Source organism: Amblyomma maculatum, chromosome 6 (assembly GCF_055883805.1).
Source record: "Amblyomma maculatum isolate TAMU_Amacu chromosome 6, ASM5588380v1, whole genome shotgun sequence".
Classification (NCBI taxonomy): Eukaryota; Metazoa; Arthropoda; class Arachnida; order Ixodida; family Ixodidae; genus Amblyomma; species Amblyomma maculatum.
The window spans coordinates 142,333,453-142,356,863 of record NC_139349.1 but is presented as its reverse complement, the minus strand read 5'-3'; the positions used below and the strand labels follow the sequence as shown (position 1 = coordinate 142,356,863).

The following is a 23,411-nucleotide window of genomic DNA, read 5'->3' as shown; positions in this document are numbered from 1 at the left end:
ATTTCAGCCTGCAGTCACTTATATACAAAGAGCGACACTGGTGCCTCTGGCGGCCTGTGATCACATATCCGAACCGAAACCAAATATACAACATATTCCCGTCCTTATAAAATGGCTACATGGGTTAGTAATTTAGTAGTGGTAGTACGTTAGTGCTCGATTACCGAATTATATTTACAGTAGCGACAACGTGCTTGTCCTAGCACTTAATACAATACAGAGAAAACAAAACAAAAAAAGATTACTCTTCAAATAATGTCAATATCTTTCAAACTCGAACTCAGGACTCGTGCAGAGAGTGACAGGTTCTTGTTCACTGCAGCACAACGAGTCATTCCGCACTTAGTATCCATAGCGGTCTGGGGATCGTCTGTTCCTTGGTGGCTGCACTCTACGCTGTGGTCCCGGTGCTTCGGAGAGCCCACTGGCGGCAGGTGAAGTCTCTTCCGGCTCACAGCAGGTCACTAGTGGCATAGGCGGCTGCTTATCAGCAGCCACGACTGAAGTCCCGGATGGCGCTTTTGAAGAGGGTCCGTCCATGGTAGGCGGTGAGCTACTTTCTGCTACTCGATTTCGCGAGCCCTTCCGGTACTTTATTGTATATTGTACTGCAGTAGGCGCTCCGCCCACCGTGCTATCCGCAAAGGACGCTTTCCTGGTCCTTGAGTAGACGCCCAAACACGCGCAAGTGCTTCGCGTTCTACTGAATATCGCCTCTCTGCGAATGAAACCGTTCGAGAAGCAAAGGCGACAGTGTGCAGTTCCTCTCCATCCACCTGTTGGAGAACTGCTCCTAGCCGACAGTCAGAAGCGTCAGTGGAAACAATAACGGGAAGGGATGCATCGAACATCCGCACGACTGTGCTGGAAGCAAGTGCCTCTTTGATCTTTCGAAAACTAGTCTACCTCGCCACACCAAACAAATGGTTGCCCTTTGTTGAACACGCATCGGTTCGACCATATCGGCAAAGTTGGAAACAAACCTAGAGTAGTATTCGACCAGTCCAAGAAGGCTGGCCGCATCGGTGGGTGCCGGGGTATCCTTGATGGAAACAATCGTTTCCTCCAGTGGAACAATACCACTTGCTGTGATCCTGTGACTCAAAAATGAAAGTTCCTGCGTATCGAACATACATTGGGTAAAAATTGCGCAAAAAACACAAAGGACAAAGAAGAACACATAAGACGTATGACAAGCGCTAACTACCAACTCTTTATTCAAGCCGAAGACACAGCTTATATATGAAAAAATCGAGCATGCGCAGAAGGGGGCAGATAAAACAGAGGCAGTCAACACAAAAACATGTCTAGAAAGGCACATTCCGCCGAGTACATGTGAACAGACGTATCGCTAACACAACGATCGGATAGCTTATCGATATGATATGCCTCTAATAGAAGACTAGCCTTATAATTCCCACTTCTGCCCAGAATCGTCGTCTTCCCAAATCCTGCCCTACACTTACAAGAAGCAATGTGCCGCACAAAGTTGGCGTTTTCATCTTTAACTTCAACGTTTCGAGCATGCTCCCTCAACCGGTCATTGACACAGCGGCCAGTTTGTCCAACATATGAGGCACCACAAGAGAGGGGGATTCGGTAAACCACTCCCACTGCACAGTTCACATAGGGTGACACGTGTTTTTTGCTGCAACCCCCGCCGGCACACCCAGTGATGCGTGGGCAAAGCTTAGAAAGCTTTGCCCACGCATCACTGCCCACGCATCACGAACATACATTTCCTGCTATACTTGAGTCCTGCCTCTTTAATGCGTTTAAGTACTGTAGCGAGGTTATCTATGTGCTCCTTGCTGCCCCACCCGAAGACTATAATATCTATAATGAAAAGCACGCCCTTACATCCCTGCAGGATTTTGGACATCATACGCTCAAATGCAGAGGGCGCGGAAGCCAGCCCGAAGCACACTCGTTTATAACAAAAGAGGCCTTCGTGAGTTAGAAATGTGGTCAGATCGCGACTCAAAAGATGAAGCATGACCTGGTGGTAAGCGGATGCGAGGGCTAGCTTAGAAAAATGCGTTGCCCCCACTAGACTCACTAGACTATGCAATAGCTCTTTTGTATGAAGAAGGGGAAACCTGTCTGCTACGACAGCTTTGTTTGCATGTCGAAGGTCTACACAGAGGCGAATACCTCCCTCTTTCTTTTTAACGACCACAATGGGTGACATCCATTCAGATGCCTCAACCCACTCTATCACGTCCATATTTTCCAGACGGCGGAGCTCTTTCGAGCGAGACCAATGGTCGCAGTGAGAGCGGAAGGCGACGAAGTTTTGATTGGACTGGCTGTACTGTGGATCGCGTTTTGACGTGGTGCACAAAACCTTTTGCGAGGCCAAGGCCTGGATCGAAAAGAGATCCAAACTCGTCAACTAATTCCTTTGGGAGGTTAATGTCCTGCACGGCTTTTGTATGATCAGAGCGCTGTTCCCTTCGAGAATTGGATGTTAGCGTCGTTTCAAGGCACTGAAGGAATTACCCATATATCTGTAGACCGAGCCTTGATGGCATCGATACCCAAGAGTGAGGTGCCTTGTTCTGCAACATAGAAAAGAAGTCTTGTTGTGCCAGCTTTGCACGTACGTAACGTCAGCGAAGAAACACCTAGGAACCGGAATTGGCTGTTTTGAATAGTCTAGTAAAGACCCTGTCACACTAGCGCGACACGACGCCGATTTGGTCTGCCAACAGAGCGTCTTCCTGATGTCTGCGTCTATGTCACACTGCGCCGACGGAAACTGTCGGCCGATTGTCGGCGTCCTCTTCGTGTCGGTCGCGAGACGGCTGTAGGCCGATGGTGTGCAAACTCCCATGTCACACTAGCCAGATAACCCTCGAAAACCTCTCGCCGACTTCACGCCCTCTCGTTCTCGCTATTCTCGCGATATCACGAGTGGGGCGCACTACAGTGTTAGTTTCGAGATTTTCTCTCTCACGTTGTCATTGCGCTGCTCGGCACCGGCCCCAGACTCCGCTCTCCGCGATTATGGAAGCCATTGATTCGGCGACGGCTGCTGCTACCGCAGCTTTAGTAGTTCTAGAGCTGCTTGACGAGCCACCCGCAAAGAAGCCGCGGACTTCCTGGGTGTCGCCATAGCTACAGCGCAGGAAGCAACAGGGCGCATACGAGAACCTTATGCGGGAGCTAACCCTCGAAGATGGCGAAAACTACCGCCGTTGGATAAGAATGGACACGGCTACGTTTGAGTCCCTGCTGAGTGCAGTTTCGCCGCTTATCACGAAGCAGGATACACCTTTCCGTGAAGCGATCCAGGCTGGAGAGAGACTCGCGATCACTATCCGGTACCTTGCAACAGGTGAGCGTGCATGGCGCCTCAAGTACATTTTTTGGCATCGGACACACTGCAAAAGCAGCACAGCTTCATGGGTGGGACGGCGTGGGCGGCGAAGTTTGTTTCCTTTTCCGTGTTTTTAACTATACTCTTAGTTTAGTCGAATACATGATTTCAGCATAGCGCTTGCTGCATTTCTTGTGTGCGGTCGCGATGTGTTCAAGCAAATGAAGGCAGACATGAAAATGACTGTTTATAAGCGCATTGGCGCTCGGCGAGCACTCAACCGTCTACGGAGCACGTCACCGGACTTCACTCGGGAAATATGAGTTCCGATTACATAAACAGAACAGACGCTGGCGCGGTACGAGCCGCCGACGAGCAGACATGTATACCACGGTCTACCTGCCAGTACTCACACCTAATGTCTACAGTGCAGGCATTGCATGCTACTTCTCTGCTAGGGCAGTTTATATTTAATCATTATCAGGTGTGGGTTTCAAGCTGGCTTTCAGGATTTTTTTTTGTACATGCCACGTATTGAAATCCACATATGTTATCGCTAGAGGAAATGCAGGTGACAGGAGTACACTAATGCCCACATTTTCTTTTTCAGGAAACAGCGAAATGTCGCTCCAGTTCGCCTTTAATGTAGCACACAACACTATTTCAGGAATAGTGTTTGAAGGGTGCAAAGCAGTGTACAAAGTTTTAAAGCCAAAGGGGCTGAAGGTGTGTATCTGTCACTGCCATTTTCTGCAGTTCACATGTAATCAATGATGCATATCAATAGTTTAATGTGTCGCCTGTAGTTCAGGTAATGTTGGACCCGGTCCACAGGTGCACAAGTCTGGTCAAAACACTGCCGCACAAAAATATGTGCGTCACTAGAAAAGCTCATATAAGCATACATATTTTGCTAAGGTTCCTTGATTAGCAGTAACAAAATGTGTGCATGTATTATCTATGAACTAGTACACTGAAAAAAGTTATCATGGAGACTTAACGCACACTATTTTTACGCTGAAATTGTGCACCGGTACTAATATAGTTGAGTACTAGTATCTAACAATATTGCACTTTATTTTTTACAGACACCTGAGAGTCATGAAGAATGGCATGTAGTTACGAAAGGGTTCGAAGAAACGTGGCAATTTCCACACTGCTTGGGGGCGCTCGACGGGAAGCATGTTGTCGCTTCACCCGCCAGAAGTGGAGCTGTCTATAGAAATTACAAGTGAACATTTAGTACAGTTATCATGGCACTTGTGGATGCTGACCTCAACTTCATATTTGTTGATGTTGGCAATAACGGACGCCTAAATGACAGTGGGGTCTGGACCGAAAAAAAGCTGCGGTTGCGAATCGAGCCAGACCCAACATGCCTTCCACCTCCAGATCACCTGCCCAACTCAAACAGTACTGCACCCTATGTAATAGTGGGGGATGAGAGATTTGGCCTGAAGCCGTACCTTATGCGGCCTTATCCTGTTGCTGAGCTGCAGCAAGACAAAAGTATATTTAACTTCATGTATGGTTTACGTAATATTAATAAAAAATTATTTCACTGGTTTCAACTATTCGTGTTTTTTTTTAGGCTTTTGCAGTTACATCTGAATGTAGTGTAAAAAAATCTATTAGTTTCATAGCAACAAGCTTTTTGGTGGTGGGAGCTGTGTTTGTGTCTTGAGCTGAGGATGATGAGGGCCAGGGAGCAGGTGGCACATTAACTGAATTTACCCTCAGGTAGCTGATTTCCCAGTTCTTGGATGCAGTTTAGGCACAGTGGTGTTGCAACTTCCTTAGTTTGCATTATAACTCATTTTCTTTCATTCAGACTGTCTTATAGTGAAGTTAAACCATGCTTTCAGCATTGCCCTGGAATGTTATGCACTTTGCGAGAACATTTACTGCTCATTCACGAACGCATAAAGCAGCTATGAGGGCTCATTTGTTTTACATTTGTCCTCATGCTCAAACCTATTCATTACAGGCTATCTCGTGCCAGACGTACCTCCGAGAATGCCTTCGGCATTCTTGCCAGCTGCTGGCAGATATATCGCGCGCCAATGAGGCATAAGCCTATCAAAGCCATGCAGCTTGTGCTAACAACTGTAGTCTTGCACAATTTCCTGCGGTCGAGGAGGGCATCTAGGCAGCTGTATACGCCACCTGAGAGTATTGATGTTGAAGATATCCTTACAGGCAAGATGCGAGTTTCTTCTACCTTTAATATTTGCAGAAACCTTGGTTTGTCTGTCTTGAAACAACACCGATGTTTTGACCCTTAGTTTTTTTTTAGTGCCTTGAACATTTTAAAATATCTGCCTTAAAGGTTTGCACTCCTAGGCTGCATAAACATACAGGTCGCTGATGACCTGACTTAACGCCGCCATCTGCTTGAAGTACTGATTGCTGGAGCATGCACAGGGCCAGATGTCATCAAAGGGAGCACTTTATCTTTTTGCGAGTGCAGTGGTGAAATTCAGTCATTGGCTACGAGGATAATGCACCGGGGGGTCCAGGGATCTTAATCACAAAGTTACTGTCCTTTTCATGAACATTTTCCTTTTCACATTCATTTTTTGCAGACTGGCCTGCCCATAGTTATGAGACACAACCGCACCGCCTTTCTTTCCATGCTGCCTCGTAGAATTTTTCCTACAACCGGAACAATGTACATTTCTGCCCATCATATAACATGGATAAAGATAGGAGCTAGGGTGACGCTTTCATTCAAAATGCAGAATACTTCTTTCTTCGACGCGCCACTACAATACCTTATAACAGGATAAGCTGGGTTCAGTGCTTTTCAATAGCGATTATGTGTATGCCATATACTTTCTGAAGTTTTTCAAAAATTCGTTGGATATTTTTCAAACTTTATATGCTTTCTTGAAACCAGTGGTTTTGAACTAGTTGCAAGGTGCAAAAGTGTAAAACATGGCAATTATTGGTGAAAAATAATTCTCAAAGCATGCAGCTTTACATAACACAATTTGCTGACTTTGGAGTAACTGCTATTGGAGCTTATTGTAATAGGCACAAGCATACCTAGACAGACTGTCGTGCGCCTTTGTATTGAAAGCATGAAATTTTGAGAGTACTCGCTCAGCATTAGTGCATGACGCAGGAAAACGTAAAAATACTTCGACTAATATACTGGCCAGTCACATGCAGTTTCCAAAACAAAGAAGGCTAGACAACAACGCACACTGTGTACTGGTGGTAACTCTTTCATGTGCCAAACTTTTTGTACCTACTGAATTCATCTAGCAGCTCTCCTACTACTATTCCAGAATGAATGCGGGAGTATTGTCTGGGAACTAGTCCTTGCGGTCAGAAAACAGGCCTGGGGGAGAATCTGACTTATTGATAACTGGAGATGCTAGCAAGTGTTTGGCAGTCAGCAGGGTGGAACCTCTGGAACCCCCCCCCCCCCCCCCCCCCCCGCCCCTTCCCTGACTTCTTGCTTTTTGAATGCTTGCTAGCCACTATGTGTACTCTGAACGGAAGGGAAATGGGAAGCTTTATGTCAAGAGTAAGTCATAGGCTAGCACGAACATACCAGAAACGGGTGTTTTTTAGTTTTCAGCAGTGCCACAATTTTTTTTACTGGTGGGTGCTGATTTGTAATCTTCAGCTAAAACAGGAAAATACATGGTTCAGTTATGAGGCATTGTAAGGATATTTGTAAGCTGGATACCTCAAAATAAATCATGCACTGTCAGCCCTTGCAAAAGAATTGGATATGGAAGCATGACAAGATATTGTCGTGTTCATGTGCTAAAACACATGCTTCATGCTGCTGCTGCATATTGCTTGCTCACATGCAGGTCATATCCGTCAACGAACGTGGCGAGATCAAGCAGGCCCTTGTGGTGCCATGCAGCCCCTGCCAAAGACTGGTGGGAACTCCAGCAGAAGTGCTCGAGAAGTCAGAGAACAGTTTAAGCACTACTTCTCCAATGAAGGCCAAGTTAGCTGGCAATGGAGACTTGTCTCCAGGTAAGTAGAAAGATGCATTTATACTTGCATGTCAATTACATCAAGGTACTCCACTGCTGTAGTATGTTTCGATAGGCTTACTTTAACGATAGCCTGATGGGCATTTAACATTGCCAATTGGCGCTCTGGTCCTGCCGGTATTTGCCGCACAGCGTGGGCAATCATGCTGCCAAATGCATCGCACTCATCGGCAGCTGCGAGACGTTGCTGACTCCTCTGCAATGTTTCAACCGCCGACGTCAGCAGAACTTTTCTCTGCTCTTTTTCTTCATCATAGGTCTTCCTTGTTTGTGCAGGTATTGATGCGGTCACAGCCGACGACTCAGCTAGCCTCTTCTGTTCAGGATCAATAAGACTCGCACACATTGGTGGCGAATCTTCCACCTCGTGACTGGCTTCCGGAACAAAAGCTTCAGAATTCCAGATGTCACACTGGCGTTCAATATCCTGAAATAAAGGACACAAAAGCTTGAGACAAAGCAACACAGGCTGAACTGCTTTTCCCTGTGTCTCTTATTTAAGGTATGAGACCACAACTGAAACCACACTTCTGCTAAGATTTAGTCATTATTTTATCCCGTACAGTATTTCTCAAAACCCAAACCTGCACACAGAGTATGAGAAATAGTGTAGTGTAGAGCTACTAAATAACTCTGACTACCTGGGCCTAGACTGTACTGGCATTGCACAGTACGCGGGCAATTCATGTGTTGCCTTCATCAACATGCAGCAGCTAAGACCAGAACTTAATTCTGCACTCTTTGGCTTATGAGGAAAAGGTCATAGCCACTCGTTGAAATATTGAGGTGAACACTGCGGACACGGTTTTGGAAAACTAAATGATGCCAGGAAAAAAGGATGTGCAATAATGCAACCTGTTCAAGCAATGAGCTACAAGATGGATGTTGTGATGGATGTTATTAGTTTCTGTAATAATGCAGTAATCAAGAAAAGAACATGACGACCAATTGCGCTTCAAAATTATTGGTGATAAAGCAAACACCCTTACTGACAGTATGGAAAGGAAAGAAAAATGGGGTTAATTTATATCAGAAGTATAGAAATCAAAATGTGCAGGCCTAAATTATACTAGGCTCATAGGTGGATGGTGGTGGTGGTGAAAACTTTGTTTCCGTAAAGAGAGAGAGAGAGAAAGCGCATTTGTCAAATGATCAATGGGCTTCTTTCCGTTGGCTTCGTGATGTGGCCGTCAGACCGTGTCTTTTGCGACTTCCAAAGCCCAGCTCACCGCCCGCAGTTGTACCACAGGTTCGGAGCTGGTCACCGCAGCCTCCCATTGTAGTGGGTTAGATAATAGCCATTCGGCTTTGGGTTGGAGCTCAGGGCACATGTGTAGAATATGAACTAGGTCGGCCTTTTTTGGCATCGCAAAGCGTGCATTCGGGGGAATTATGCGCTCTTTTTTGTTTTTGGCGGCCAATTTGTTTTGCTTGTTAACTCATGCATATCAGTCCTTTTGTGTCTTTTGTTAAAGGTCCCCAGCAAGGGGCCACCAAGAAGGGTAAACAACGCCATAACACTGATAGTTATTGAACCACCCATCATTCTCCCGCAAAAAGTTTCGATCTAGTTTCTGCAACACCAGAGATATCGGCGATTAAAAATGACCCTTCTAATTTTCCCCCTCAACTCGTACGCCGAAGGGAGCCATAAAAAAACAAAGAATACAAGCAAGTTCAAAGCTCCGCCCAGACATACGTCACTTCGACGAACTTTCGGTTGCCGCGCGCTCGCTCGCTGGCGTACTCGCGCCAACCCGTCCTCGCTCGCACACGCCTGAGGAGTTCGCCAGTTCGCGCAGCGACGGTTAGTGTAACCGCGAACCCGTGGTTATCCTATGTTACACGGCGGACCAAACCATGGTTGCACCACTAACCGCGGTTACCGCAAACCGAGCTTGACGACCTCGGTTTGCGTCGTTAACCGAGGTTATGACAGCGTCTGTTGACGGAAGCTACTCGTCGGCGCCCGAGTGCGTACGAGCGGGTCTGCTTCACAAAGTTATTCATTTGCCCACTGTATCACGTTTAAAGATCGATGTATAGATTATGGTGCCGCCCGACGTCTTCGATTACGGCCGACAGCGCAGCGACTGCGTACTGAAGCCTTGTCGTGCCTACAGTATCGTTTGAACGGCTTGTTGCTGAGCAGAATGCCAAAAAATACGCAGCCTTAGCTATGAAAGTACACGAGTTTGCAACGCTTGCAGCACGGGATGCCGCGAGCAGGCTGAGGTACGTTACACAATTACCGCGGGGGTGGAACGTGCGAGCGCGGCGAACGCCGGCGCCGTGTGTGACCGTCCCTAGTCGTCGCTAGGCCTATTGTTTCGCTTCGAAGCCGCGGCGGTCGACGCTTTGGAACATGATCAACGCTGTAGCAAATCGTCTACTTATGAAACTGCCTTATAGTGATTCCTATCCTGCCATAGTAAAATAATTATAGGATTAACTCTGCCGACGCATTAATCGCAGAGCTAGTACGAGCAGATCGGATCAGCCGAAATGCACCAGCGGCAGCTGGCTTGAGCAGAAACTAGCTTGTATCACGGCTATCGCTCTTACCAGCGATTTGCTGCTGGTCAGCGATCCTCACGAGGGCTTCATACTTGATATTCGGCTCAGTATTCCAGACGCCAACAAATTTTAGCACGCTTTATTTCGGACATCGGTGCTAACGATCCGCCGTGTGGTTCGCGAACGGTATGCGGGAGGAGGGGCCACAACGGCGGTGTTTACGGCGGTCGAGGAGGTGCTGCCATCATGCGGTGCTTGACAGTGCTGTTGACGCCTCGTCGGACGACACTCCGATACTCCTGAAACCACGTTATATAAATGAGACATTTGTAAATGCAGCTTCGTTCTGCCGATCGCTGCGTCGCTTCGGTTGCTGCACTTAATGGGCAATGGCCACCTAACCGATAAGGGCGGCGAGCTGTAACATCCCGCACAGAGTTCGAGCAGCGCACGAGCAGACTTTCGCAGCTACCGGAAGTGTGTTCGTGACGGCATGGTTGCAGTGACCGCAGCAAATGGCAGCTTCTAGCAAGCCTTGCCAGTCAACCCACCCGTGACGTCACGGGATTAGGAAATAGTTCCATGCGACACCGCCAAGCGACATTTCCTCTGCCCGCGAATTTCAAAAAACGCTGTTTTTAAAAATTAATAATAAATCGCTGGCTTTGTTCCAAGGAGTTATACTTTGCGTAATTGCCCAAAGGTTGTGTTCTACACACTGAACACGTTTATCAGTGGTTTCTTGGGGGCCGTTCCCGTGGACCTTTAATGCTTTGTGATGGAGGCCCTACTGTATATTATTTGTGCGACCAATCTAAAGGCATCCAGAGTATTTCTTTCATTAATAAAGTGAGCTACATCATAATGAAAGATACAAACCTGTTTTTGGATACACCCATTAACATGCTCGTTTGTGAATAAAAAGTGTGCAAGCCATAATTGCAATAAACAAAGTGATACTTTCTGGTAGCTTCAATGAGACATGAAAATGCAAAGCACAGTGCAAGGGCTGTAAGCATGAATAAAAAAAAATGTGAAAAACTTCTGTGCCACTAAACACAGGTGGAAACATCAGTCCAGGCTGTCAACGCATATGCTGACTGCTTATATGATGAATGTTATATGGCATAATGCCATAAGGAACTATCAATATGTTGAATAAGCTTCTGCTCATATTAAGCAATACATGTTTTGACATTGGTATGAGAAATAGCATTACATAATAAACATTTTTGTTATTCAACTGAATGTTTTGCAAATCTTCCATAAATTACCACTACAGTTCCATAAATTACCTACACAGTTTTTGACGCCACAGGTAAAGTGACATCAGGCAAAGCAGTTGTGCTTCATTTATATCCGCACTTTGGTTCTCAAGCTAAACGGTCCATATAGAATGTCATCTGTGTATACGGATTCAAGTAATTTTGTCTCATTGAATGTCGACAGCAGTGAGAAAAACTATTGTCCATTTCTGTATTTTCAGCGTGAAGTAATTATGAAAAAGAAAAAGATTAAGAGGTTAAAAACGTTTATGACTAATATCTGTTTTAATGCACATTAGCGGGCAGCTGTAACTGTGGCATCGTGCTAGCCATTACTTTTAAAATAACGACGTACAGTTTAAAGGGCTAATATTTATGCCAGTCTGATGAAGACAAGGAAGACAAGCAGAAGACAACGAAGTTTCCTCTCGCGCTCGGACTGTACGTCCCTGGACTTCGCCAACACCGGCTCTTTGTGTTACCGGCTCTGCGGCTTTCACACGTCTTTTTGCCAATGTTACTATACAGCAAAGCAGACGAAAAAGCAACTGTTCATGCCATATGACAAATGGTAACGCCACTCAACATGGCAACACGGCTCAGAAAAGCATGAAACCACAAAGCAGTCATCATACGGGATTTTGCACTGATGTCCGGATCACAAAATTCAATGCAAATATTTCGTTGAGGAAGTCAATGTTTTGTTTTGTTTGGTGGCTATATTTATGTGACATGTTAAATAACCGCTGTATATTTGCACCAAGTCCACTGTCTAGAAATAGTTCACGGTTAAAATCCATAGGGAAGCTTAGTCTCTAAAAATTGGTCACAATTAGAGCCACGCATATAAAAATACTGCTTTGAAGGGGGGCAGAAAAGAAAGTGTTCGCCATCGCGTGTTGGAGGCGAGTGCATTGTTTGCACCCAGTCCTTTCTAAGAATTCGCGACCGAAATTGTAGTGTCGCTTTCAAGTGCATGCGTCTTGGCGGATATCTTCTGCTTGAGATGTCCAGTACAGAACGCCCGGAACCGGGCCAGCTTCTTGGTCCAACTGTGCTTGAGAATAAAAATTATGTTACCGCTGTAATGCGCATTCAGTTAACATAGAAAAATTTGCACTCAGATATAACTTCCGCGAACTTTTGAGGCTTAAATATAAAGGAGTGGGAAAAACAATTTCCGCTCAGATATAACTTATGCGAACTTGTGAGGCTTAAATATAAAGGAATGGGCTAGGGAACTGAGTAGTGTAATTTGTCTTTTCATTATACATACATCTATCTGCTAACGAGTAACGAGAATAAAATTGTCACATAATTCTCGTGAATGGGCTTGTTATCTGCGCTCTTGACTATACCAGTGAGCAATAAATAAAAAATGCCTATGAATAGAAACACATTTGCCGTATTTTGATAAGGTGTCTAGCCCAGATATATGAATATAGCTAGCAATATTTGTAATCTGCATTTCTCGCTGCGGCCGGCAACACTCTTTTCCTTCTTTTTGATTATTACTGAGCCACTAACACCATGTGCCCAGAGAAAACCGGGGCGTCGCTTCTCTTTATGAGATGGAGCTGAAATGCCACACTGGTATATTGCATCAGAGTGAAGGGACGTGTGAGCTTGTTCGATACGAACTGGCTGCGCTAATCACGCCAACGTGTTCTCTGTCTAACAAAGCACGGAGATAGCGATACTTTCTACCTAATATGTTGTCACAATGTTGCGATTGTGTGCAATGATGCTTGTCTTAATCTTTATAATGCCGGTTTTTCATTGCCATCCTTCCTTCTGTTTTAAACTATGTTCATTGCATTATTTTTTCTGCCTGTAGTCCAGCGCCATTCTTGTAAAGTGCGCCGTCAAATGAAGGCTGCTGTGATTTGTCGGCATGGAAAATTATAAAAATTGATCAGTAAAACAGTTCGGCTTGCTCATCTACACAGTTTGCAGATTTGTAAAAATAAATAATCACAAGTACATCAAAGCTGTTTCGCAAGTACGCTATGCGGACAGGCGGACAGAAAAAAATAATTGCTGTTATCAGCTCCTATTTAAATACGATGCAGTAGCAAACTATTTAGCCTCCTATATTATTAGTTGGTCAACTTGGAGACGGCCACATTTCTAGGCAGCTTTAATTTGTAGAACATTTCTATAGCGCGTGTGTTACCAGAGATGCGGCTCTATATAAACAAATATTTAATATCAGTTCTCGTATTCATGCATAAACGTCACGATGGCCGCCTAAACGACTTCAGCTGCGGCGAGGTGTTTCACGACACTCCATGTTCCATTGGCATACTAGGCATGTCTCTACCTTTCACTTTTGGATCTCGAACTGGAAGAGACGTTCGGATCAAAAGCTAACCACGTCAAGGAGGCTTTTCATGGACTGTCTCTGTCTTGCGGGCGTATTCGCATGAATATATGATAAAGTTCAGGGTGTATGTCTCGAAAATCGCACGTACACTGAGAATGCAACCGAATGGAGTAGCCTAGGGATGCGACTGCCTCTAGTTTCTTAATATAACAATGTCCGGTAGCTAATGTAGCCTGAATGTTCATGAACTGCTATCAGACAAAGCAGACAAGAATTATTTCTGCAATTTGTGTACACCTCGTTTCATAACCTATACAAACACGAGCAAGTTCAATGTGCTGCTTATTGCTTACTTAAAAGCTGTAATTACTATCTTGAAACGCCTAGGACCGTAGAATAAGGTCTCATTCTTAAAAGTCATATCTTAACACAACAGAACAGTGTTGTCAAGAAGTGCATGCCAAAATACATGAGATGACAGTCTAAGGCGAAAATGTTGACCAATGCTCGCTAGCAGTCTGGTTAAATAACCAGGTAATGTTGATCAGTATTTGGCAAGATGTACCTCATGTTGGCAGCGTGATCTTAATCAGCGAACAATATTTGCCAGCATACATAAACGTATATCAGATGTTGACCGTAGTACCTAAATGAGCGAACAATATTTGCAAACGTACACGAACGTATGTCAAATGTTCGCATTTCAATCTAAACGAGCGACCAATATTTGCCAACGCACAAGAACGTATATAAAATGTTGGAAGACCGATCGATCTCATGGACGATGTTGCCGAGCTCATACCAGCATATTCGAAATATCGGCGAGCCGCAAGCATAGATGGACAATGTTTACCACTGGTTTTCAGACATGGTACCAATGTATGGAAGCAATAGCATACCCGGCCCGTTCTAACCATCCTATAGTATGGCATGACCAATATCAGAAACATACTGGGAACAATGTGCCGCCCTTAAGGCGTGTTCTGCCAACACATTTCCAATATCGGACCTGGTACTGTGCTACCTGGGATCCACGCGGTTGATATGCAGAAAGGATTAGAAAATGTAAAACAAAAGGTAATCCTATAAGAATTAGCAAAAAGGTATCCCAGCCCAAAAGCATAGAGTTGGATATTGCCGCATTAATAATCACTCTAGTGGCGCCGTCATGCGGCCAGACTGGATTACCGATGTTTTGGCTGGCCTTAACCACGCTAGTGATCCCGGCATTCTTCGTCTTCTTCTGTCTCGAGCTCCCTCTAGCCTTGTGTCGTTCCAGTGCCGCGTCACTGTGAATAAACCCACCTTCTAACCTTCTGGCTGTTTGACGGTGACAACATGCAGTTTCCTTCAAAGCAGACCTATTACGCTTCGTGGAAAAGCTTCGTGATGGAGCCCCAGAACCTATTACTTGGATAAGGGGATGCCACAGGGCTCTATTCTTGGCGCATTGTTGTTTTATTTGGCCATGACCCGTGTAGCAGATGCTCTCGTGAGATGCATTTTGACCCGCTTCACCATCTACGAAGTTGATGCACCATATGGACAGAAGCAGTGGATTACCGAAATGAACAGCCTTACAGCTTACAAGCATTGGGACTACAGCTGCCGCCTAAAAAAAACGAATCATAAGCGTAGATGGCAAGAATTGCACGAACTAAAAAAAAAAACAGATTACACTGCATATGTGATAACACAACAGCACGTCTGAAAACGGGAAGACCAAAGTCTCGGAGAGCAGATTTCTAGTTGCAAGTCCACGTAAATAGATTGGTACATTACAGTGAAAAGGTAACTCAAACATTGAAGACAAGAATGGCACGAACGCCAAAAAACAGATTACACCTGAAATTGGAGAGCACAACATCACGTCTGATAACGGGCAGACAAAAATTTTGAGGGCACAAATTTCTAGTTGCGACAGTCCTCGTAAATGGATTCGTAAATTACAGCGTAAGTGGTGTCCGGTGTTCAATATGATTCGCCGGATTTCAAACAAGTACGGTGGAGCCCGGTAAAAATCCTGTCAAGCACAGTCTAGAGCAGTCGTTGTCGGCAGGATTCTGTACGAGGCACCCGCGTATGAGTTTTCTGATTGCGGCCTGAAAGGCGTCGAAAAGCTACACCGGGCTAATGTTCGCACCACCACTGGGCTTCCTAAGAGGAATGAAGATGAACTGCTTAAGCTGGTCAGCATACCCCCAATACGAGACATTATCAGAGAAGCAGAAATACGAGTTCGATCCCGACTAGCAAACACGACGCAAGGGAAGCAGATCATGGCTTGGGACAACTGAATCAACACTGCTCCGAGGTCCCTGGGGATAGACACTTCACTTCCGTGGGGTACTAGGTAATCTGACTAAGGCCACAACGACCTATTAATAAGCGCAACGCTGTGGCTAGGCACCTTTTAGAACAGAGAACGGCTCTCGCAAGACTGCTGAACACAGCAGACATCTGTACCCACGCTGTAATTAGAAATTAAAGGGTGAGTGTGGCATGGATTTGTGTGCCAGCGCCCCAACACCACGGACAGCAGACATGCCGCTTACCTGGAGGAAATATTTTACACGCCGAGTTGCTTGCCATATGGAGAGCCATAAACACCATTACGACAGCTGCAGCCGCAGGAGATAATTTCAATGGATATCGGATTTTAACAGACTCATACGCAGTGGTTGCCGAGGTGATGGCACCAACTACAGAAGATGCAGTGTCCAACGACATGAGAAAGAGGCTGAAGCGAATGCAGGAAGTTGGGAACGAAATTCAAATTATATGGACACCGGGATACACTGGCACGGACGTGGTAAACAGCCGCGCGCGGCCGCCGCGTCAGCGGGCGGGTTTGCTGACAGGTACAACGCCCCACACTCCAACTCCGTTCCCAACCGCTAGAATTAAATCCCTACTAAAAAATGCTCACTAAAGGCTCTCCTTCAAGAGTTAAACCCAGTGCCACTGGGTTCCAGCGCCCCAGCGCCATACCTGATTATGGTCCCAGTATGACGCTGGAAACTGGGCGCACTGGGACGCAGCATACTGGGACGCTCCGCACTGGCGGCACGGTTCCCCCGGAGAATAAAAGGCATGGGATCAACATTAAGAAGTAAAAAGTAATGAAACAAGTTAGGTACATAAAAGAAAATGTAAAAAAGTAAAAAAAAAGTAGTGCACCAAACGCGCTTCGAACTCAGTCCCTAGGCACATATCAATCACTAGCTCAGCATGCCAACCACTCGGGCACGCCGAGAACTGGATTTCTTAGGAACATTTTTCTATTTTATGTCATGACCCGCATTTATAAGGTTGGGACTTCATTTTTTGCAGTCTACAGACAAGCGTTTAGGGGTAGCTCGGCTGGAAACGCTGATTGGTCAAAAAAATCTGACGTCACACATGACGCCACATGCGGCGTCCCATGTGACGTCACAAGTCACGTGACATTTTGTGACGTCATGTCCTGTTGGGGACACACGTGTTTTCCCCAGATGACAACTAGAGTCCCTGAATTCCCCGTGCTTTTGAGAGCGCGCGCGGCAGGTTAAAAGAAGCGTGCACCACGCTGCGCGCTTCACTCTGCCCGCTCCTGTCGGAATGGCTGCAAAGATTTCCAACCAGGGTGAAAGCGTTCCTCGGCACGCTGACCATGATTCCAATCACGATGATCGTCAGCTACATGATCGCCGCTGTGACATCTGCAACAAAGTCTTCACTGCGCGCAAGAGCATGTCACAGCATAAGAGAAATGTTCACAAGTTGGAGGCAGAAGGAGCTGCCCTGAAGTGTGATGGGTGCAACTGCGGGCTCTCGAAGCTGGAAAACTTGACTTGTCAATATAGCGACGTACACCAGTAAGTTATATACATACTTCCCTTTTCTTTGTCTTGTTCTTCTCCTTGTTCTTCGATCACCACATGTGTGATTCCATATATATATATATATATATATATATATATATATATATATATATATATATATATATATATATATATAGGGGAAATGAGGGTGCTCGTTATAATACATGAAGGAAGGTGGCGCTGGTGAACACTCTGGAAGGGTGGCGCTGGTGAACACTCTCAAGGTTCGTATACAGACAACATAAATACCCAAGCAAGTAGCAGGGGGGACAGCGGCCGATGTAGCTCAGTTGGTAGAGCACCGGACGCGATATTCGGAGGTCGTGGGTTCGGCTCCCACCATCGGCACGTTGTTTTTTCTTCTACTTTGTGTTTAATTATCTTTCCCCTAAACAGATTACACTACTAATTTCTGTGATTATCCAAGTAAACATTAAAAAAAAAAAGACATAAAGTACCATCCCCAACGCTTTCTTTGGCCTCGCCGACTGTTGGCTTCTTTCCTTCATATATATATATATATATATATATACATATATAGATTCGGTTTTACGATGTGAGCATTCGCGGCTTGAGCTTTTGGGTACAGGCGAATTCGCATGCGCAATACATGTAAGCATTATTTATTTTTTTTCCATGTTCTCGGCGACATGGTATCTAATCCGCTGCCTTTCAAAATTTCGCAGGGCATTCTGCGATTCGTTTAGCTTGATGAGTTTTCCGAAGCTGTATTTAAGATGTACTCGATCATTTTTAGATATATAAATGTTAGACTAATGTCAGACTGGACTGTATTGCCGCGTCTCATATTTTTCTTAAAGCAGCGCGAACACAAGACTAAAATGAACAGAAGACGACATAAGCGCTTGTGTCGTCTCCTGTTCCTTTTAGTCTTGTGTTTTCGCGCTGCTTTAAGATTATTCCAATCCAACTCGCCCAGTTTTCTATACTTGTGAGTCTCATATTTTCTTTTTTTAGTTCTTGTTCTTTAGGAGGTGTGAATACTTCCATATATTCGCAATGGACCGTTTTTGTGAGAGCTTGATTAATTCTCATGTCTCGTTTTTATTATATAGTTGTGTACATTTAGTGTTCATATCCGCGCTGCAATGTTCTTGCCTGTATTTGTGGTCGGTTTTGTATAGGAAGCATAATTTCGATTATTTTAATCTTTATTTATTTATTTTCATTTATTTTTTGTTCTTTGTTGTCATGTCAGAGTCTTCGAGAAGCTAGGAATTCAGCCCCATCATTACGTATATTTATACGAGTTGGAAAAAAATGCGTTATTTAGGCTCAGCCGCTAATCACAGGTAACTTTTGAAAGGCTACGTTTTTACATTACTAATTTCACTTTACTATGCATGCTGCATTTTCCGGAATCGAGGAAAAACTATCATTTATGGCAAGAGCTTAGTGAAGACAAAAAACCGAAGCAAAAGAGGGCAAATAGGGTCTGGTTGGTACATGCTTAAGAATCGAGTAAAACAGCGCTAGGAGAGACGAAACACGTGAACGACAGAGCATGTATCTGTTGTTCACGTGTTTCGTCTCCCCTAGCGCTGTTTTACACGATTCTTCAACCGAAGCAGCCGATTTTACAGGCTGCGCTACCTGGCGAACTATGACGCAATACAGTTTGGGGGCTGGTCTCGTAGGTCGTCAGGTGGAGCAGCCTGTTGATTCAAGTTCTCCGCTCGCCACGGTGAGAAATTCTGCTGTAGCAGACTGCGAATTTTCGCCGATGCCGGAAAACTAAGGCAAGCACAGATGTTAAATTATATCAAGAAACTTAGAACAATGGTCTAGCTTTTTGATCGGCACTTAAGTGAAATTGCCGGTTTCGTTTAGTGCACCGGTTTTCAGCCATGTGGAAAGGTGGTGCGGAACCTTAATCGATTGCGACCGGTATTGAGACTATAAGGTAGAGGGCAGGGAGAATCTTGTATTTGTGCTGCGATCTTTTGCGTACTAGAAGCACGTTGTGTAATTTGGATTTAATCGATCGGTTAAACAACGCGCATTTGATGCCAGCGCGCGGCTACAATAAAGGATTCGACTCCTCCACATATCGTGCCGCTCGCCACGCGTTGCAGGCCCGTCTATAGGCTAGTTTCAGTGGTGCCGGTATCAACAATTGCACGATCATATCTCGATCCCTATATCCTTCTTTTGCGCGCGCTCTTGCGCTTAGAGCAGTTAACATTGGCATTGAACCTACGTGGACCCCGCAAGACCACAGTTGAGTGAACTAGTTCACTCTAACCAGAGCAAAAGCTGGAGAGCTATCACGCGACCTTTCATTTCTTTTATCGTGGGCGTGGGTTTCGCCCACCCACCCCCATTTGAGAAACGCATTGGTGTAGGGCATATATGTAAGCAACTATTTAGAGCAAGCATGTGTACATGCAGAAGCATGTATTTCGACCATATATATATATATATATATATATATATATATATATATATATAATTTAAAGGAGCAAATAGTCTACGAGTCCAAGGGGAACATTGTCAGTACTAACAACAAAACAGAAAAAAAAATATATGTCCAAATGTTCGCCTTGGGCTCGTAGACTATTCGCTCCTTTCAATTCCATATAGCGAACCCCTCAGTTCTCAGTTCCCCTTCAACTCTTTTCTATATATACATAATATAAATACGAATCCCAGGTTAAAAGTTCTCACAAAGGTGATGTTCTGCGTTTGTGAAAAAAATAAGGGGGCTATATGTATATGCTGTAATAATTATTGGTACTCAGGTCTGGCAGCACTCGGTACTATAACTGTCACAATTTTCGGTATACAAATTCGCATCTGTCTGGTGCAATGTTCTATAGTATTTATGGGTCCAGCCAGCGGCACAACAGTCAAATTTAATTGGTCCTGTGAATCTGCAATATTACAGATAAGAAGGTTCTTCCACAGTCAACTGCGGTTTTTGCCACTTGAAAAAAATGAGGGCAAATCCCAATTTTAAAATACTGTGGGGGAAAATGTGGACTAGCAAAGCTACCTTTGTGGTTGGCATTTTAGCCGAATTATAGTCTGATAGTTTGAACAATATTTTACAGCCCGGATTGATAAATATGCAGAATAAATAGTTGCAACAATTAAACCTTCGCGGTAGAATTTCCCTGAGCATTGCAAGATACTCAGCAATACTGGAAAAAAACTGTATTCCACACAGGCAGTTTCAGGAATGTGGACAACATTATACTGGAAGTATTAGTATGTGTTGTGCACAATGTTTTTCAAACAGTCATGCTGGATGAGTGTAGAAATTACATTGTCAGTGATACAGAACCCTGAAATTTTTTTTTCAATTTACAGAGTTCCGGGAATGGAAAACGAGAAAGGAGGTGAATGAGGACTGCAAATTCATAGCACCTCGAGGCGAAAAAAGGCTCGCTGGTGAAAGTACAAGGGTGTACTATAAATGCCACAGGTCAGGAGTGGCTAGGCCAAGCCAAGGGAACAAGGTACGGGCAATGAAGAGCCAGGGAAGCTGCAAGAGTGGTAAGACATGCCTTTCTTTTATGACTGTTACTAGAGAAAAGGATGAAGTCAAGGTGATGTACCAAAGGACACATTATGGGCATGATGCAAATATTGCACACCTCACCATGACCACCCAGGAAAGAGCAATCATTGCAAGTGACCTTTCAAAAGGAGTGCCCATGAAGACAATAATGAAGAAAATAAGGGTATCAATAACAGTCAAGCTGACTCCTCTTCATTTGACCGATCGCTTAACCTTACACAACATCAAACGGCAGTATAATCTTAATGTGCCTGAAAAATGTCATGACAATGATGCTGTCAGTGTTAGCACATGGGTGTAAATCATGAGGTACAAGAACCGACCTGTTTGCTTGTACAAGGAGCAGGGGGCTGTTGACTCAACAAATACGTTCAGCACGAAGGATTTTGCTCTTGCTCTAATGACGGAGCCACAGGAAGACCTGAAGGTTTTGGGCTCAGGAACAGTCTGTGTTGATTCCACACATGGAACAACCGGATACCAGTTTGAATTAGTGACTGTTCTGGTGCTGGATGAATTTGGAGCTGGACTGCCTATGGCATACTTTTTCTCCAGCACAGTAAATGAAAAAGCTTTAACAGCCTTCTTTGAATCTGTGAAGTCTTCCACAGGAGCATTATCAACTAAGATTATTATGTCAGATGATGCATCTGAGTTCTTCAAGGCTTGGTCAACTGTCATGGGTCCACCTCAGCACTGACTGCTCTGCTCATGGCATGTGGACAAAAACTGGAGGCGAAGGATTATGGAGAAAGTCAGAGGAAGAGAACTTGAAGCTGAGATTTACCGGACTGTTCGCACACTGCTAGAATCCATTGAGAAGAATGCGTTGACTGAGCTTCTTGAGCCATTTTTGGCCAACAACGACCCCAGGATGCAGGAGTTCATACAGTATTTTAAAGCAAACTATGCTTACCGCCCAGAAATGTGGGCCTACAGTTTTCGAACTGGCCTCGGGATCAATACAAACATGCATCTTGAAAGAATGCACAGGACTTTAAAGCATAATTTTCTGGAAGGCAAGAAGAATCACCGTGTCGACAAGCTCATCTCGGCACTGATGGACATGACATACAATTTTCTTATGATGAGGATAGGCCACATCACAAAAGAAAAGAGAACCTGCAAGATGAGTCGAATTGTGAATAGCCACCGAACTGCCATGGCAAGCCCAGCATCTATAGAGAGGAATGAAGATGGAACATGGACTGTGCAATCCCAGTCCACAAAAAGCCTCACATACAAAGTCTCAAAGGTTAAAGATGGTGCTTGCTGCCCTCTTGCATGCAGTGTGTGCATGGTGTGTGCATAGCTATGCATGCACTTGCTATGATCATCTGATGTCCATAATAGTTTGCAAACACATTCATGGTGTGGTCATAGCTAGCACACCAGAAATAGCAGCTGAGAAAATCCCTGAAACTGTTCTAGGAGTGTTCTCAACTTCGAAGATAAGTGAGGCTTTCCACATCTTGGAAAGTGTTCAGGCAGCAGAAGCCTCAACAAGCGTGGCAAACTCAGAGTTGGTTGTGGCCAAGATGCAAGTGATCAAGGAGCATACAGTGAAAGAAGAAATTTGTCAAGAAGGGCACGACAAGGAGTGCAAGCTTTTGGACCCTGTGCTGAAGATCTACGAAGAAACTAACAAGCAAGAAATGTCCCACAACTCAAGGGAGCCAGCCAACAAGAAAGTTGGGCATCAACTGAGGTTTCATACTACTAAGAAACCTAGGCTGTCCAGCTTAGGTTTTTCGAAGCCAACTGAACTTCAGAAGGAGAGTATCAAAAAGCAAATCCTCGACAGCACGACCGAAGATACTCTTATAATTACATCTTCAGGACATGAATATCTAAGAAAAGTGGAATGGAACCCCTATGTCACTCTTCTGCACGGATCTATGAAGATAATGTGAAGCAGGAAATGCACAAGCAAGCATGAAAATTTAACTTCAAATTACTTTATTTTAACCCAGAAAACTTGCACGTACTTACAATAAGTGTGAATTCCTACTTCTGAGAAGAGCACTGCCTTAACTGACTGAGCCTTTCATCTCTTTCGAAATCACCGCCACTACATTTGTAAAGGTCCTTGTGCTTCCTGTATGATCTTGCCCAGCTGTAGGTGAAGTTTTCAGCTGTGTGGTACCAGTTGGTTGGTGTGTGCGTTAAAGCGCGAGAAACACCTCCAAGCTGGCCATATATTCTGCAGGTAAGTACTTTTCCTTCCAGCCCATCATTGTGCACCACTAACATGCTGGTCATGTGTGCTGCAGGTAAGTATACTTTTTCTTTCAACGCAGCATCTCGCACATCGTGCGCTGCCTCTGGCAGAGCCAGACAACATTTTTTCTTTCGGCATAGCCTGACTGCTAGAGAGCGCGTCTCCCAGGTGGAGGATAGGGAGGCTCTAACCAAGCACCTGAGGTATGAGCTAACAAAAACAGAACGGCTTCAATCAAAGGAAGGAGTGCTCAGACACGAGGTGTTTTGTAATGCCATGGTACTTCGTAAGAGTGGTGCTTGCACTCGCGGACTAACAGAGCTTTTACCTG

General features: G+C 44.8%; 1 protein-coding gene and 1 long non-coding RNA gene across 2 annotated transcripts; both read left to right on the top strand.

The window, feature by feature from the left end:
- Window positions 1-5,191: 5,191 nt before the first annotated feature.
- On the top strand, window positions 5,192-7,747 carry LOC146186924 (uncharacterized). The gene is made up of 3 exons (XR_014708180.1): window positions 5,192-5,521; window positions 7,153-7,324; window positions 7,621-7,747. It is a non-coding gene; the product is annotated as an uncharacterized LOC146186924 (long non-coding RNA).
- A 9,305-nt stretch (window positions 7,748-17,052) lies between these two features.
- Window positions 17,053-21,274, top strand: LOC146186923 (uncharacterized). Its single transcript, XM_084605831.1, has 3 exons — window positions 17,053-17,309; window positions 18,908-18,969; window positions 20,649-21,274. Exons 1-3 carry the CDS (start codon window positions 17,053-17,055, stop codon window positions 21,158-21,160), a joined length of 831 nt encoding a protein of 276 aa, XP_084461957.1. The 3' UTR covers window positions 21,161-21,274.
- The last annotated feature ends 2,137 nt before the right edge of the window (window positions 21,275-23,411 follow it).